The sequence below is a fragment of the Physeter macrocephalus genome, unplaced genomic scaffold (genome assembly GCF_002837175.3).
Source record: "Physeter macrocephalus isolate SW-GA unplaced genomic scaffold, ASM283717v5 random_171, whole genome shotgun sequence".
Classification (NCBI taxonomy): Eukaryota; Metazoa; Chordata; class Mammalia; order Artiodactyla; family Physeteridae; genus Physeter; species Physeter macrocephalus.
Window position 1 is genome coordinate 83,324 of NW_021145477.1, and position 16,677 is coordinate 100,000.

The 16,677-nt window shown below is 55.1% G+C and overlaps 2 protein-coding genes across 2 annotated transcripts; one reads left to right on the forward strand and one right to left on the reverse strand.

Moving 5' to 3' along the window:
* Window positions 1–20: 20 nt before the first annotated feature.
* Window positions 21–6,502, reverse strand: INCA1 (inhibitor of CDK, cyclin A1 interacting protein 1). The gene is given in 8 exon segments (XM_028484592.2): window positions 21–407; window positions 645–810; window positions 1,272–1,465; window positions 1,743–1,782; window positions 2,019–2,132; window positions 4,562–4,649; window positions 6,048–6,153; window positions 6,155–6,502. Coding segments are annotated over 8 exon segments (1,101 nt in total). The 5' UTR covers window positions 6,401–6,502; the 3' UTR covers window positions 21–260.
* A 38-nt stretch (window positions 6,503–6,540) lies between these two features.
* On the forward strand, window positions 6,541–15,372 carry LOC102982878 (kinesin-like protein KIF1C). The gene is made up of 17 exons (XM_028484591.2): window positions 6,541–6,729; window positions 8,432–8,552; window positions 8,811–8,943; window positions 9,353–9,432; window positions 9,750–9,929; window positions 10,542–10,607; window positions 11,337–11,515; window positions 11,610–11,721; window positions 12,178–12,255; window positions 12,406–12,471; window positions 12,563–12,638; window positions 13,138–13,216; window positions 13,420–13,565; window positions 14,564–14,733; window positions 14,844–14,923; window positions 15,052–15,127; window positions 15,304–15,372. Exons 3-17 carry the CDS (start codon window positions 8,838–8,840, stop codon window positions 15,355–15,357), a joined length of 1,548 nt encoding a protein of 515 aa, XP_028340392.1. The 5' UTR covers window positions 6,541–6,729; window positions 8,432–8,552; window positions 8,811–8,837; the 3' UTR covers window positions 15,358–15,372.
* The last annotated feature ends 1,305 nt before the right edge of the window (window positions 15,373–16,677 follow it).

Below are 16,677 nucleotides of genomic sequence, written 5' to 3' on the forward strand. Positions count from 1 at the left end.
AACAGAACAAGAAGAGAACACAGCGGCAGGGAGCCGGCCTGCGGGACGACAGGCCTTGAGGAGCTCCTGTGAGAGGGCCGGGTAGAGATGGGAGGCCAAGGGAGCCCCGTTCGTGCCTAGTTCAGAGGATGGGAGAGGAAAGTGAGAAAGGTCAGGGAAAGGGGGAATGCCTTGATGTCATAAATGCTGGAGATTCCAGCGCCCAGAACTAGTCGTGGGCCCTGGAGGACGCTAGCATCTTGGGCGTGGCCGGTTTCTCCTTACTCCTCAGACCGCAACTCCACCCCCCAGGGATTGTAAAGGGGGTCCCTACTGGCTGTGACAGTGCTGAAGGAGGCCAGAGAGCTCGGCGGCCTGGAGAGACAAGACCCCTCCTGGCCCAGGGGACTCCAGGGAGACCAAAGCAGCTGTAAGGATGAGAAATTGAAGGGAAAAAAAAAGGAAGAATCAAAAAATAGGTCTCTCTCCAGATTTCCTAGTCCCCAAACCCAGGCACTCCCAAGTCTCTGGCTCTCGTCTACTTTATTTTTGTTCCTCTCAAATCCAGCTATCCAACGTGCCTCTTGGCTCCCGCTGTCTCTCCATGCAAGACCAGGCATCCACATCACCCTCCACCACCCCACCAAGTTCCTGTTCAACCATACCTGGGCCCTGCCAGGAGCGAGGAAGTGCTCCTCTTCCCGTGGAGAGTTTGCCCTCTCCTCTTCCAGACCAGGGTGTTCGGCGGTGTTGGGGAGTCCACAGCCATCGCCGTCAAGCACCAGGGGCTCACACGCAGCCCTAGAGCTACCCCACTGGGCCTTCTTCAGTCTGTGGAGACTTCAGACTTAGGAAAGAGGTGCCTGGAGGCCAGGCTTCCTGTCTCTCCATTCTTCACCTTTCTGCCCTGAAATACTTCCTGCTGGGACCCAGGAGTGTCGTCATCTGACTTCCAACTCTCCACTCCCAACTTTCTGCTCCCCTCAGACTGAAGTATTTTCAGTTCAGGGGCTCAGGAGGTGACCTCTAGCTCTGCACTATCCTCCAGTTGTATGGAGTGCTTTCCTGTCTTCAGTGACCTGGTTTCCACTCCTTTCGGCTCATGTGGCTCATCCCCCATCCCTTAGTTCCCTCCTCCTTCCCATATCATAGAAATTTTGCTTCAATCTCACCAAGACCATGGCACATTCCCAAACAACCTCCAATTCCTTCAAAGCTCTCCACCTCTTTAGTTCAAACCGTCCTGTCCCCATACCCTGTTTGGCTCCCAGAGCCCAAATGTCTCTCCTTACTCATTGATGATTCTCTGTCGCCTCCTTAGATCCTCCAGGTGATAAGTGACAGCCCTTACCCGGGCTGGGACGCCCCCAGATCCCTGCTGCATTCCTGCCAAATGTGGCCTCCTTCTCTTTCTTCTGCAGAGCACCTCAGGGGGTGGGAGCCCCTCAGGGAGGTACAGGCCAGGCTGGGAGCAACCAGTGGCTCTCTGTGCCAGAGAATGGGAAAAAGGAGCTAGAAGGCAGAACTGAGTCTCTCAGGGGAGCTGGGACTGAAATAGGGAGTCAGGGGTCTTGGGAAGCCCAGATCACAAAAACATAGCTGTGATCTGGAAAACATGATGACTGATTCATAGGAAGGAGGGCCTGGTCAGTGCACTGGCTAGGGGACACCAGAAGAAAGGGGTAATAAGGAGAGCTGGGGCTAGGATAGCAGTGGATGCAACTTTAACCGAGAGGTGTCAAAGGGCAGAAAGTTTGTCATACCAGCAGGGGTGGGATGTACTGTTCCTCCATCCAGGTGGGGCTGTGAAGCACAAAAAGGGGGCTAAGTACAGAGAGAACACCCCCATCCATACTGTTTCTCTAACAACCTCTCTCAACCACCTATTTGGCATTACGAGCTAAAATGTCCATCAGCTGGTGGGGCAATTATCCCCAGACTACAGCTTATTGCTACCATAAGGCTTTATGGTAGTTTAAAATTGTAGAGCTTCCTCTCCCTACCTCCAGTTAATCCCCATTTTCTCCATTTCTACCCACCTGGGCCTTTGACTAAGGTTGTCCCAGAAGGTGTCTCCATAGCGCTGGGGCGTCAGTCTGAGGCTCCGGGAAGGCAAGCTGGGTGGTGGAGATCGGCTGACCACCCTGGAACACCTGAGGTGAGAACAAGATAGGCTCAGGTCTGGCTCTTCCCTTACAGCATCTACTCACTCCAGGAATTTAGGAGTCTTATCTTACTACGGGACCATACAGCTGCCCAGGCTCCCTCAGGCCTTGTCCTCCCTTATCCATTTTAGCTGAGGAAGGTGGTGAGGCCTTTGATTTGAAAGGAGATTGGAGCTGGAGTGAGCATGGAGATTAGCAACTGTTTGAGCTTCAGATCTCACTGAATCTCAAACGAGTACACCTCACAACGAGGGAACATCATATTGAGCAAGCAGGACTGTCAAAGACGAAGGCCTAGTGATGCGACAGGTTCCTTTTAGTCAATGCAAGTATCCAGGAGAGCAGGGCCTCTGTTCACCCCTGCTTTATCTCCCCATCTCAGAAATACTAATATGCTTTAGGTAGGGAGGGGTGTGCAAAGCTGTTTGAGAACAGTTCTCATCACTCCTAAAGCCCCCAGACTGACTGATGTCTGCTCTCCTGCTCTCTAGAAGTGTCCTAGGGCTTCGTCCTTGGCACTTTATCTTCTTTATCTCCATTCCTCCTTAGGTGATCTCACCCAGGCCATGACTTTATTTATTATCATCTTTTTAAATTGAAGTATAATTGATTTACAATGCTGTGCCAATCTCTGCTGCACAGCAAAGTGACTCAGTTATACACATTCTCTTTTTTAAATATTCTTTTCCATTATGGTTTATCACAGGATATTGAATATAGTTCTCTGTGCCACACAGTAGGACCTTGTTGTTTCAGGCCATGATTTTAAACCACCAATGTGCTGATGACTCCCAAATCTGTATTTCTTGCTCTGGCTCCTCCCCTGGACTCCAGACTTGCAGGTTCAACTGCCCACTCAACAACTCCTCCCTAGCCTTCCCCATCTCGCTGAAAGGCACCCCAAATGCCCAGTTGCTAGAGCCAAAAATCTGGTATGCCTTACTTCCCTCACCTCCCATATCCAATCTATCAGCAAGTTCTGTGAAATCTACATCTAAAATACACTAAAAAAAAAGAAAAAAAATCATTTTTTCTTTTGGCTGCCCCACACGGCTTGTGGGATCTCAGTTCCCCAACCAGGGATCAAACCCAGGCCCTTGGCAGTGAAAGCACAGAGTCCTAACCACTGGACTGCCCAGGAATTCCCCCATAAAATACACTCAAATTTGACTACTCCTCACTATTTCCACTCCCACCATCATATTCCAGCTCATCTTCCCCTCTCTACAGAGATAGCCTCCTCCTCCATTCCCTGCTTCCACCTGAAGCCCTCAATAATCTATTCTGCGCAGAATAATCTTTTCAAAAAAAATTTATTTACATTGGCTGCACCAAATCTTAGTTGCAGCATGTGGGATCTTTAGTTGTGGCATGCATGCAGGATCTAGTTCCCCCATCAGGGATCGAAACCGGGCCCCCTGCATTGAGAGCATGGAGTCTTACCCACTGGACCACCAGGGAAGTCCCAAGAATAATCTTTTTTAAATGCTTATGTGAAATGATGTATGGTTTAAGATTTGCTTCAATATAGTCTGAGTAGCAGGAGGCTAAATGGGTGTATCAATAAAAAGATTATCTATGTAATGATAATTACTGCAGCTGACTAAAAAGGATACTCCAGGTTCATGATTACTGTTTTCTCTACTTCTGCAGTTGTTTGAAATTTTCTGTAATAAAAAAGTTGAAGAAAAAAAAAGAAGGTCTGCTTATGTCATTACCTTACTTAGAACCTTTCTACTGTCCTTAGAATAAAATTCAAACTCTTTTCAATGGCCTATAAGATCCTATAGGTCCTATATGATCTGGTCTCTGCCTGTCTGACTTTACTCCACTTTTCCCTTAATCACTAAGTTTCAGTTATGCTAACCTGCTTCCTGGTCCTAGAAGGTAGCAGGCTAGTTTCTTTTTGGGCTTTTTTTTTTTTTTTTAAACCTCCTATTCCTTCTTTTGCTCCCTGGTTCTTATCAGACTGGCTCCTTCTCATTTTTCAGATCTCATTTCAAACTCACTTCCTCCTCCTCTTCCACAATCACCCTATATAAACTTGTGTCTCCAAGACAGTCTGTTTTACATTATGTTGTACGTCTATTTTACATTATGTTGTACGTCTATTTTATTTTTCTCGTGCACTTATTACTATTTGAAATTATATTTATTTGTATGCACATTCTATCTCCTTCCCCTAGACTGTAAGCTCTATGAGCAGGACCCCTATGTTCTAATTGCTGAATTCCCGATGCCTAATATACAGTGCCTAGACCATTGTAGTGTTCAAAAGCAATTTGCTGAATAAATTAATAAATCACCAATCCCCTGAGACCAGGCACTGAGCTTCTTGTTCCTTATTTCCTACTCTTCTTAGGGAAGAACCCAGGCATGCAATCTTCCCTCCACCCCACTGGGTGGGGAGGACTCACTTGACAAAAGGGATAAGGTTGTCTCCATCTTCCTGTGCTTGCATGACTGGACTGGGCTGGGTGGCTGGACTGAATCTCCTCATTGGTGCTGGGGGGATAATGGAAAATGAATCATTCACTCACATAATGGCTGTAGGAATGAACCTGTAGCAGGTCTAGAGATTGGAAAGAAGATGTTATCAGGCCAGAAAGAAAGAAAGCGAGCTGAAAAGGTATTTCAAGTACTGAACATTTCTATTAGCTGAACATACAAGTTCAAGATGGCGGACACAGGAAATGTGGATGTGGTAAAAGAGAAAAGAGAAAATAAATGTTCTGAAGCCAAACATACAGAGTAAGTGAAACTTACAGATGGCAGTGGAGTGAATTAACTGGCAACATGGGATAATGAAATGAAAAAGGGTGACAGGTGGGCTAGATAGGGCAGAGGCATTTGGGGATAGTCGGTACAGAACTGGTGGCTAGGGTCAGATAGAGAATTCATGGTTGGTAAATAAACCAGGTATGGGGGATTAATAAAAGGTAAGTGTGGACAGAGTGGTCAGTTGGTGACAAGGAGGAGGCGTTGGGAATGTCTGTAGGTGAAGAAGGTGAGCAGAGAGGTCAGTTACACAGAGCCAGAATTCTGTGTCAGAATACACACAGCCAAAGGTGACCTGACAGCCAGTGGGGGGTTGGCAGAAAAGAATGTTAGTTGAGTTAGGAGAGTGACTGTAGGCCGCATAAATGTCAGAAAATTGGAAACTGTTGCAGGTGAATAAGTATTTATCCAAAGGCAACTAAGGATGGGCTGAGAAAGGAGTTAGGCGAAGTGAAGAATGGAGAGAGGAGTATTTAGAGCTGAGGTGGCAAATGCCGTAGTTAAAATCTGGTTGAAAGGGCAGATGGGGTCTAAATTGGATGTCTTGGGCCAGAGCAGGGGAAGCTGGACTAGAGGGCAGGTGGAAGCTGAGGGGCATTCAGACCTCAGGTAATTGGGTCTAGGTGGGTGACCCAGATCTATGAGGAGAATGGGCCTAAGGAAGCTAGACAGAGGACTGGACAGTTGGCCCGGGGGCAGCCAAGGCTGGGAGGGCAACCTGAGCCTGACAAGGCAGCTGAGGACCTAAGGGGTCCGGCTGGTCTGAGGAGTTGGCCAGAGCCTGGGCGTCTTGGGCGGGTGGGTCCCTGCCTGGAGGGAAGGCCAGGCCTTAGTGGGCTCAGGGGACCTTAGTAGGTGGACTGGGGCGTGGGGAACAGCTAAGCCTGAAGGCACAATTGGGGGCCTGAGGAGTCGATGTGGCCCCCAGGTGGTGGGCCCGCGCCTTAAGGACTGCCTGAGGCCCGCGGGGGGCCAGGCTGGGTAGGCAGGGGTGGCCTGGGCCTGAGAAGACTCCCAAGCCTGAGGGGACGACCCGGGCCTGCGGGGCCTGCCGAACGTGACGGCCAGGCAGGGACCCAGCGCCCGGGTGGCCATACCGCCACCGACTGCATTTGGCCACGGAACCTGAAAAAGCTGCGCGGCGAGTTCTAGAACTATACGCCGGGCGCAGAAGAGGAGCGAGGCGGCGTCGGGCGCCGAGGGCGGGGCCGGCCGGCGCCGCGCGCCTGGGGGCGGGGCCTGCGCCGAGCCACCTCCTGGGCGGGGCCCTGCGGGCGGGTCCGACCCCTAAGCGCGCCTCCGACGGCGGCGACGTGCGCGGGTCCGGGTCCTGGGTCTCCTACCTAGGTCGGCCTCCACTTTTCCCGGCTCTCTGGGCGCTGGCCACCGTCCCGAGTGCTTGCGTCCTACTCGCCCTCCCGTGTCCGCAGCTCGGTTACCCCGTCTCCGCCCGGTGGGCCCCGCAGTCCTGGGGACATTGCCCCTTTAACAGCTGTCCGGGTCGCTGCCTAGCCCTTCTCGGGACGGCGCGCGCCCGCCCGCCCAACCGCGCGCGCGCGCGCGCCCGCCGGTCCCCCGCCCCTTGCTCCCGCCCCAGCTCGTGCTGCCCGGGCGGGCGCCGGCCGCTGGCGCCGCTACTGCTGCCGCCCCCGGGCCGCGAGTCCGCCGCCCGCCGCCCGGGGACCCGGCGAGGGGCGGGGGCAGCCCCGAACCGGCCCCGGATCGCCCCCGCTCCTGTCTCACGCTTCCCGGAAAGTTTGTCCCTTTGCACTCTGCCCAGCCGCTCCGGGAGCCCCGCCGCGACGAGGTGAGAGCTGTGGGAGAGGGGGGGTGAGGGAGGGGACGCCCGCGGAGGAATGTGCCGGGCCGGGGGGCGGGGAGCCGGGGTCCCGGTTTTCACCACCCGGCGGGGGCCGGCTGGCCGCGGGAGCCGGGATCATGTGCTATTTGTCCCGCGGAGGCGCAGAGAGGTGCCAGGCCCGGGGCGGCCGTCGGTTGGCTGGACCGGAGGACACTGTCCGCATGGCCGCCCAGAAAGGCCGGGACGGGGGCCTGTGTGAAAACTGCTGGGTGAGCAAGGTGCAGGTGGCCCTAGGTCCCCTTTCGGGTCGCTCGGCCTCACCCCAGCCGCGGCTCCTCCCTGTACCCCACTGACCCGTTACGCTGCACCAGCCGACCCCTGTACCTCTCTCCTTGTCCATTACCCCGCCATCCACCAGCAGTGCTACCTCATTCCCTGCCCCGTTAGCCACAACGGCGTTACAATTGCGTGTCTCCATCAGTGTCCTTTCCCTCCCGTGGTCAGGCTCTGGGGGTCAGGGCTGTTCTTCCTGAGACAAGTGTCTGTGGTTTCAGCTACTCCCTTCCTGTCCTGGGACAGACCAGCCCTCTCACCCCTCCCATGCCCTGGCCAGAAAGGCTGGTGAGGTGAGGCCCAGCAGGACAGGGGTTTGAGGCCCTTTGGGGCCACAGAAGGGGGCTCAACATCTCTGATTTCTCTTCACAACCCTCTCACCCTGTTGTCCATGGGTGTGGGCTGCTCAGCCTCTCCTCCCAGGGTGTGGGCAGCGGATCACCCACATTCCTGGGCTCCAGCCTGGCACTTAACCCCAGGGCAGTGGATGCCATAGCACTAGCCCCAGGCTGGAGCTGGGACCTGCCTGCTTCCTTACCCTTCTCTCTCTCTTCATGGGGATCCTACTGCTATTCTCCCTTCCCATAAACACAGGTATTCTGGATCCTCCAACAGAGGACCCTGGTGGTTGGTAGGATGGTTACAGGATGACCCCACCCTCTCCTGCCCGTTGTCCTGGATCCTAAGGAGGAAGTGCTGGGGGCTGGTCAAGGGGTTTGGGGCTTATAGGCAGGCCCTGTGGATCCCAATTCTGGGCTGTACCTCCAGCCATTGGACTTTGCCCATCAGCAGTCCCTCCCTCTGTGTGGAGGTTATGGACCCTAGGTGGGAGCTGGTTTCTACTTCTCCCTAGCTGACCCTGTGCGGGAGTTTTAGGGCAGGTCTTATGTTTGGGATTTTCTCTCATCTTGTTTCTTTTCTGGGCTTCCAATTTGTGCTTTTCCCCTACCTGTTTAACGTTTCTGTGTTTGGTGTCTTCTGTGTGTCCCCTTCCTTTTCTTCTGTTATTTCCTTCGTAGCATGACCTCAGTCTTCTTGTCTCTCTCATTTTTTTGGTGTTTGGGACTTTCTGCCTCTCCTCTCCCTGCTTCCCACCACCCTCAGTGTCTCTGCCCATGTGTCCCTCTCTCTGAATTGCTCTCTGTCCACCTCTTTCTCTCTTCTCTCTCTGAACGTTCAGTGCACTTGTGAGTGACGAGGAATAAGAATATCACTGTCCCTGCCCTTGGATTCACATTGCATTCGACCACTCCAGAGGAACAGCCATCCTCACCTTTCCTAACATTACCCCCCACCCCTTGTCCTCCAACCCTGGAACCCCAGACACACCTCTGGAGCCACGGGTGCCTCCTAACCACTCTTCCTCCGCAACCAGGGTTTCCCCTACAGCCCCAGCTGGCGTGGCCAGGCCCCCAGTGTAGGATGGGGCTCCTCCTACGAGGGCCGGTGGCAGCCAGAACTGATACAGCCCCCCTGGTCTGGGGCCAGGACACCAGGTAACTCTGGGGTGACATCCCAGGTCCCTGCTTGCTGGGGAAAGGCTGGGGAGAGAGGCAGGAACACCTCCGGGAGTCCCTGAGGAGAGTGCCATTGGGGAGGAAGGCCAAGGAAACAGAAACTGGGTCCTTGAGGGGCTGGGTAGCCGGTGAAGGGGGTGTGGAGAGACTGGTTCCTGGGAGAAGTTGGGAGGCAGTGGGTCCCCCAGACACTGCCTCCCAACAGCTCTGACCTCCTGTTCTGTCTCTGTCCTCCAGCTGAGGAGGGTGGGAGTATCTGGAGCCATGGCTGGCGCCTCGGTGAAAGTGGCAGTGAGGGTTCGGCCCTTCAACGCCCGTGAGACCAGCCAGGATGCCAAGTGTGTGGTCAGCATGCAGGGCAGCACCACCTGTGAGTGAGTCCCAGGGGCCCGTCTGGGCACAGGCAGGGCAGCCCGGGCCCACTGTATGGGCCCGTCCTGGCGGGCCGAACCAGGAGGAGGGCTGTGCTGGGCACGGAGCAGGTGCTAATGGTAAGGAAGGCGGCTGGGACAGGCTGGCCTTTCCGTGCTCCCAGTCCCTGGGAGGGGGAATGTTGGCCTGGAGCCCTCCATTGCCCAATCCAGGGAGGCAGCTGGGAGGGGGGCGGGTCCTGGGAAGCCAAAATTAGCTTTGGTGGCTGGAGGGGGTGGGGAGTATTAAAGGGGAGAGATGAACTAGGATAGAGGTGGGGAGTGGAACACCCGGCCTCTGAGGGCTTGTGGGGAGTGGGCAGCGGTCGGGAGTACCTGACCTTGGCCTTTGTTCCTTTGCTTTCTCAGCCATCATCAATCCCAGACAGAGCAAGGATGCCCCCCCCAAAAGCTTCACTTTCGATTACTCCTACTGGTCACACACTTCGGTGAGGTTGTTAGGTTGGGGGAAGAGCTAAGCGAAGAGGGACGGGGGATTCAGGTCCTGGGGAGGCGGCATTGCTGGGAAATAGGACCTCCAGCGAATTGGTTGGGAGGACCAGGCCCTTGGGTGGGGGTGGGTAGGACCCTGAACTTGTGACTAGGACCAGGTTGGGGGAGGCAGAATCCCTGGGATAATTTAGGGCTGGCAGGAGACTAGATAGGATCCTCAGGGATGATTAGGACTGTGATCGGGGTGGGGGCACATACCAAGGACACAGTCATCTAGGGTTCCTGCTGTCTTTCTTGCCCCCCTTTCACCTAGGCCGAGGACCCCCAGTTTGCATCTCAGCAACAGGTGTATCGGGATATTGGAGAAGAGATGCTGCTCCATGCCTTTGAAGGCTACAACGTGTGCATCTTTGCCTATGGGCAGACGGGGGCTGGGAAATCCTACACCATGATGGGGCGGCAGGAGCCAGGGCAGCAGGGCATCGTGCCCCAGGTACACTCGGGCCTGGCAGGGCGGCCAGGGCTGAAGCATCTTCAGCTGCCCCTGGGGGAGCAGGCTGGGTTCCAAGCGATGTGGAGCAGAGACCTGGCTCTCTGAGGTTGTTAGTAATAGGGAGGGTGATGGGGGATGAGGTTGGCTCCGACCTGGACATCAGGGCCAAGAAGGCTCAGTGAGAACAGCCACACCTTTGGCGGCAGAGCGCCCGGGGCTTGAACCTTGTTTCTATCACTTACTGCTGTCTTACCTTGTCTCGTAATTACTTGTGAGTGTAGTTCCCATGCAGGCTTGTGTACCATAGTCAAGGTGTTTACTGTAGGAAAAGCCAGTTGTGGATAACTGAGAGTTGACCATAATCTCCCTGACTGTAGGATAGTGACTTCGCATACAGGCTCCGGGTTTGCATTTTGGCTCACTGAATACTAGCCTGTGACCCTGGGCAAGTGTGAACCTCTCAGAGGTTGCTTTCCCATCTGTAAAATGGGAACGATCCCAGCTTTCCCTTGGGGCTGTGGTAAGGGTTAAACAGGGTCACTTGAGACCTGGCCTGGCCACAGGTGTGCCATGAACAGCAGCATCTTTGTGCTTCTCTGTGTCCCCCTCCAGCTCTGTGAGGACCTCTTCTCTCGTGTTAGTAAGAACCAGAGCGCTCAGCTATCCTATTCTGTGGAGGTAAGCCCAGGTCTTGGGAGGGGGCTGGGAGGGGAGCCACAGTGTCCCCCTGGGTAGCGAGGAGGTGGGCAGAGCGATTAAGACCAAGTGCAGCCTCTGGAGTCAGGCAGCCTGGGATCTACTCTAGGCTTCACCAGTTAGTGACTGTGGCTTTGGGCAAACGATTTCTCTCTCGGCTCCTGAGTGTGTTTATCTGAAATGTTAATGATCAGGGGTCCCCTCCTAGGGTTGTTGGAAGGCTCAGTGAGCTTGCACATGTGAAATGCTTAGCAACACATAGTAAACACTCAGTGTAGGTTACCTGCATTATATCCAGCGGAGTTCAGGTTAAGTTTCACGTTGGGTATGGTTGTTAGCTTTTTTACTTTCTAAAAAAATTTATTTATTTATTATTTATCTTTGGCTGCATTGGGTCTTCGTTGCTGCGCGCGGCTTTCTCTAGTTGCATCAAGCGGGAGCTTTGTTGCGGTGCACGGGCTTCTTGTTGTGGTGGCTACTCTTGTTGAGGAGCTCGGGCTCTAGGCACGCGGGCTTCAGTAGTTGTGGCTCGCGGGCTCTAGAGCGCAGGCTCAGTAGTTGTGGCGCACGGGGTTAGTTGCTCCGCGGCATGTGGGATCTTCCCGGACCAGGGCTCGAACCCATATCCCCTGTATTGGCAGGCGGATTCTTAACTACTGCGCCACCAGGGAAGCCCAGCTTTATTACTATTTATCTGCTTCTCCCGCTCAGGTGAGCTACATGGAGATCTACTGTGAGAGGGTACGAGACCTCTTGAACCCCAAGAGTCGGGGCTCTCTGAGGGTCCGAGAGCACCCCATCCTGGGCCCCTACGTGCAGGACCTGTCTAAATTGGCTGTGACCTCTTACGCAGACATTGCTGACCTCATGGACTGTGGAAATAAAGCGCGGTGAGGCAGGCTGATGGGGCGGAGGGCAAGGGAGCCGGGGTTAGGAAGATGAGGGGCTGGACCCACTGACCATTCCCTCCCCCCGCACCCCCAGGACTGTGGCTGCCACCAACATGAATGAGACCAGCAGCCGTTCCCACGCCGTCTTCACCATTGTCTTCACACAGCGCTGCCACGATCAGCTCACTGGACTGGACTCAGAGAAGGTAGGACCCCCTGCCCCCGCCAACCCACTGCAACTCCATCCCACCCGGTAACAGAGACAGAGATGTGATCAGCGGGCCTTGCGTCCTCCCTCCCTGTCCAGGCTTGGTTGAGTGCCTCCTCTGAGCTTCCACAGCCCCCCATGCTTCCCTGTCAGATCAGTGGGCTAGTCTCCTTTTGCATGTTTGTTCTTCTAGCTAGGCTCCTTGGGGCAGGTCTTGGAGCCCACTGTCTGCCTTGTCCCGGCACACAGTGGGCATGTGAATATCTGTGATTGACTAAATGAAGAAACGGTCAAGTAACCAAACCCTCACTGTCATGTTATGTATCCCCCTTCCGTGCCGCACTCCTGGCTTTCTCCATCCCCTGCCAACTGCCTAGTCCCCTTGCTGGGTGTTCCCTTGCTATGCCTGCCCCGCACCGACCCAGTCACCTCCTGTCTCCTTCCTCTGACCCAGGTCAGTAAGATCAGTTTGGTGGACCTTGCTGGCAGTGAGCGGGCTGACTCCTCAGGGGCCCGGGGCATGCGCCTGAAGGTGAGGGGCTTGGGAGGGTCGGACAGGGCAGTGTTGGGGGCTGTGTGCAGCAGTCTCAAATCACAACCTGGGACTCTGGCTGTGGGGGGAGCGGGGGAAGGGGATCGGAGTGGGAGAAGAAGGCCTCATTCCCCACGTTCCTCTTGCCAGGAAGGCGCCAACATCAATAAGTCCCTGACTACTCTAGGGAAGGTGATCTCGGCCCTTGCGGATATGGTGAGACCTGGGCGTGGGAAGAGAAGGGGCTCTGGGAAAGCTGACAAAGCGGGCGGCCCACTGTAACCCCCTTCCCCCTTCCGTCCCTCAGCAATCAAAGAAGCGGAAGTCGGATTTTATCCCTTACAGGGACTCTGTGCTCACTTGGCTGCTCAAGGAGAATCTGGGTGAGGGGCTTCTCCTCTCTGTCTCTCTCTGCCAACCCTGCCACCAGTCCTGCCAGCCCCCTTTTGATACCAGTCCCGTTGGCACCCCTGGAAGCTGAAACCCTCCAGCGGTCCGTTGACTCTCCCCCTGATCCCAGGGGCATCCTTTGAAGGTGTCCTGATGCTGAGGTCAAGGCCACACCCTCCCTGCCAAGCCAAGGGCCTCACTGACTTGGCCACCCGTGACTGCTCTCTGACCTCACACCCACCTTTGACTTCATCCTCCTCCCACTGATCTCTGACTGTCCCACAGATGTCTGATGTCTCCGTGACTTCACCCCCACTTCCTCTGACCACCAGATTTCACGATTAGCTCCACAACTCTTAGCTTTACCCTACCTTGGACAGTGACCCTGTTGGACCGCTGCCTGAGCAGTGAGGCCCCCCTGACCCTGTGACCCAGTCTGACTTTTCTTAGGACCCTGCCCAGCTCAAGCTTTCCCCTCCTTTCCGTTCATAGGTGGGAATTCACGCACAGCAATGATTGCGGCCCTGAGCCCCGCGGACATCAATTATGAGGAGACTCTTAGCACCCTCAGGTGGGGCTCTAGTAGGGGTGGGGCGGGACATGAAAAGTGCCAGGAGCTCAGCGGCGGGTAGCTCAGGACCCTCCCCATGAGATAGGGTTGACCCTCAGCTCTACTGCACTGTGATGAAACCTGGGAGGGAGAGGGAGTCGGGCAGCAGACCAAGGTCACCCGTGTCTAGGCCTCACCGGTCCCGCTCCTTCCTCCTCATCCAGGTACGCCGACCGCACCAAGCAGATTCGCTGCAATGCCGTCATCAACGAGGACCCTAATGCCCGGCTGATCCGCGAGCTGCAGGAGGAGGTGGCCCGGCTGCGGGAACTGCTGATGGCCCAGGGGCTCTCCGCCTCCGCCCTGGGAGGTGGGACTCTGGGAGGGGCAGCTCAGGGAGGCTCCTTGGCCCAGCTCATCCCTCCTCATTTGCCTTTGCCCAGGCCTGGGACCAGGGAGGGACCACTGCCCAGAAAGCCCAGTAAGTGCCCCTTGACTTAGATGCAGATGTGGAGAGGGAACAGGTCACGCCTTTAGGTGTTACAGAGCTGGGAGGGACTGATCCTCCCGGGGAGAGGCAGGCAGGGTTCAGAGGGACCTTGACAGGCTCCTGGAACTACTGAAATGACGGGAGCAGGAGTAAACGGCAAGTCACGCGTTTATGGTTTAAACAGTAAGTTATTAAGAATAGGCTGCTGGGCACCTGCCTTGACAGAAGTTCTTGTGAAACATTGGGAATTAAATTGACCGTAAGCTTAATAATAGTCAACAGCGGACTAATTTCTGAAACGTAAGGCTCAGCCTCCTTACTGTGAAATGGCGTCTGTGTTAGAGAATCTGTGGCCCGTGTTGGCTGTGTCCGGTGTGGACTCTGCATTCAGTCTTGGGGTCCATCCCTTTGAGGAGTTGGGGTGCCAAGGGGCACGGTGGGGAGAATAAGGGTTCTTGGGAAGAGAAGGTAGACATGATGTTCGCCTCTGCACATTTGAAGGGTAGTCTTGAAAAAGGAAAAAGCAGTGTAGTCTTTCTCATCCCAGAGGGCAGAACTAGAAGCAGAGTTACATGTAACGTGGGGCAGATTTCAGCTAAGAAAAGTTCTCAGCTAAGAACTTTCTGATGGTACGAGTCATCCTACAATGGAAGGAGCTGGCTACCTTGTTCAGTAAGGAGCTTTCCATCCCTGGAGGGGAACAAGCAGAGACTCGGTGTCCATTTGTCAAGGCTGCAGTAGGAGGGCTCCCTACTTTGTGGGGGTGGACCATGGGTCTTCTGCAGTCCTTCCAGGCTGGTCCCCTGTGAGACCTTCTCTGTTTCCGATCAGTTCCATCTTTCCTTGGCCTCCTTCTTTTACCTTCTTCTCCCTCCTAGGCCTGAAGGTGGATGAGGGGAGTCCCGGAGGTGCTCTGCCAGCTGTATCGTCTCCCTCTGCCCCAGCTTCGCCCTCATCCCCCGCAGCACACAACGGGGAGCTGGAGCCATCGTTCTCCCCCAATGCCGAGCCCCAGATTGGGCCTGAGGAGGCCATGGAGAGACTGCAGGTGGGAAGCTGGAGCTGGCAAGGGGTGGGGCTCCTAGGGCTGCTGGGAAGCACCCCCTGGGAGGTGCTTGTCCCAGACTGTCCTGATCCCTGCCTGTCTTGTGCCCCCAGGAGACAGAGAAGATTATAGCTGAGCTGAATGAGACCTGGGAGGAGAAGCTACGTAAGACGGAGGCCTTGAGGATGGAGAGGTGTGAGGGTGGGGCCGACAGCTGGAGCCCTGGAAGGAGTGGGGTGGGGAGGGAAGGTCAGGCCCTGCAGGGGAGGGGTTCGTGGGTACCGATGACAAGGCCAATATTTGCCTCTCCTTTGCCTACAGAGAAGCGTTGCTGGCTGAGATGGGGGTGGCTGTCCGGGAAGATGGGGGAACCGTGGGCGTCTTCTCTCCGAAGAAGGTGAGTGAGGAGGCCTCGGAGACTCTGGATGCTGAATGAAGAGGGTTGGGGTGGCAGGGTCATGAGTTCTAACTCTGATTTCAGGTCTCTGAATTGTCCCTCCATCATCTCTGTCCCCACTCCTGCCCCCTCCTCTCTGTGTGGTCCGGCCATCCCTGTCTTCTCCCTCCATCTAGGGACCACAGGATGCCAGGGTCCCTGCCCTTAGGGGGATTTCAAGAGCTGCTTAGAATCTAGGTATTTATAAACAGAAACCCACACACGTGTGTGTATGAGTTCACGCGTAGACAGTATCTCTGGATTCATAAGAAACTGGTTACGGTGGTTACCCCAGGGAGAAGGGAGAGGACCTGGGAGATTGCAGGTTGATTGGGATGGCGACTTGTCCACCGTGTGCTCTTTTGTTATCATTTGGATTTTGTAACCTGTGTATGTGTTAGCTATTCAAAAACAAGCAAACAAACGCAAAAAAAACTAAAAAGTACGTTTCAAAAGGATAACTTGGGAAGGCAAGACTGTAAAAAGAGTAGGAGAAGAGTAAGCACTGACCTGAAGGATATTGATTGTAAACGCAGCGAGAGGTTTAAAGATGGAAGCGTCAGTGCAGCCTGGAGGTGTATGGAAACTGGTTTCCCGGAGAAGGTGGTTTGGAAAGTGGAGCCTGAAAGATGGACGGGGTGGTAGAGAGGAGCAGAGAGAACATCGGGCCGAGCAAATGTGGGGTATTGTCAGCCGAGTGGGGTGCACCAGCACCTGTCACGTGCCCGCTGTGTAGTAAGTGCTCAGTAAGGCTTTGTGGAGAGGAAGGAAGGAAAGAAGCAGGGCAGGAGTGATCAGGCTCAGTTGGAGGCAGGAATGGTGTGCAAAACCTTTAGCAACCGGCGCAGCATGGGGACCAACCAGTCAGAGTGGGCGCTGGCTTCCGACGGCCAGCACAGCTGTACCGGTGCACACTGGTGGAGCGGTGATGCAGAGGCCGGTTTGGCAAAGCAGGAACTTCCAGTCCCAGCCCTGGAATGGAGCCAGCCACGCCTCTCAGGGCCATGGTACGAAACATCATAGGATCAGGCTCTAAGTGAGATACACCTCTTCCAGGCAGTGGGTTACTGGAAGGAGACCCCTCCGATTTTCATACGGATAAGGCGTCTGGGTGACTGAGCAAGCAGGGACCATTGAACAGGGATCCAGACAGAAGAGAGGGGTTTGCCTGGGCTGAGGCACGGCCAGGGGCGAGAGAGCTGTCGGTGGGTGATTGAGGGTGGCAGGCAGGGCTGAGGGGTCAGGTCTGGGGCTGGGCACCCAGGGCTTTGGGATCCCCCAGAGGCGCACATCTGGGAGGAGGGACTGCAGGGGGCTCTCAGCGTGGCTTGCCAGCCACCTGGGGGTGCCAGGTACCTGAGGAGCTTCTGCCACAGCTGCAGGGCTAGGGAAAGGTAGAAAGGGATGGACAGGCTGATGGATGGGTTTTTCTTTCCTGGAGAGGTTCACACTGTGCAGGGTGCCACCTGCTAGAGCTTGGGACCAACAGGAGGGGCTTTTGTTTTGTTTTG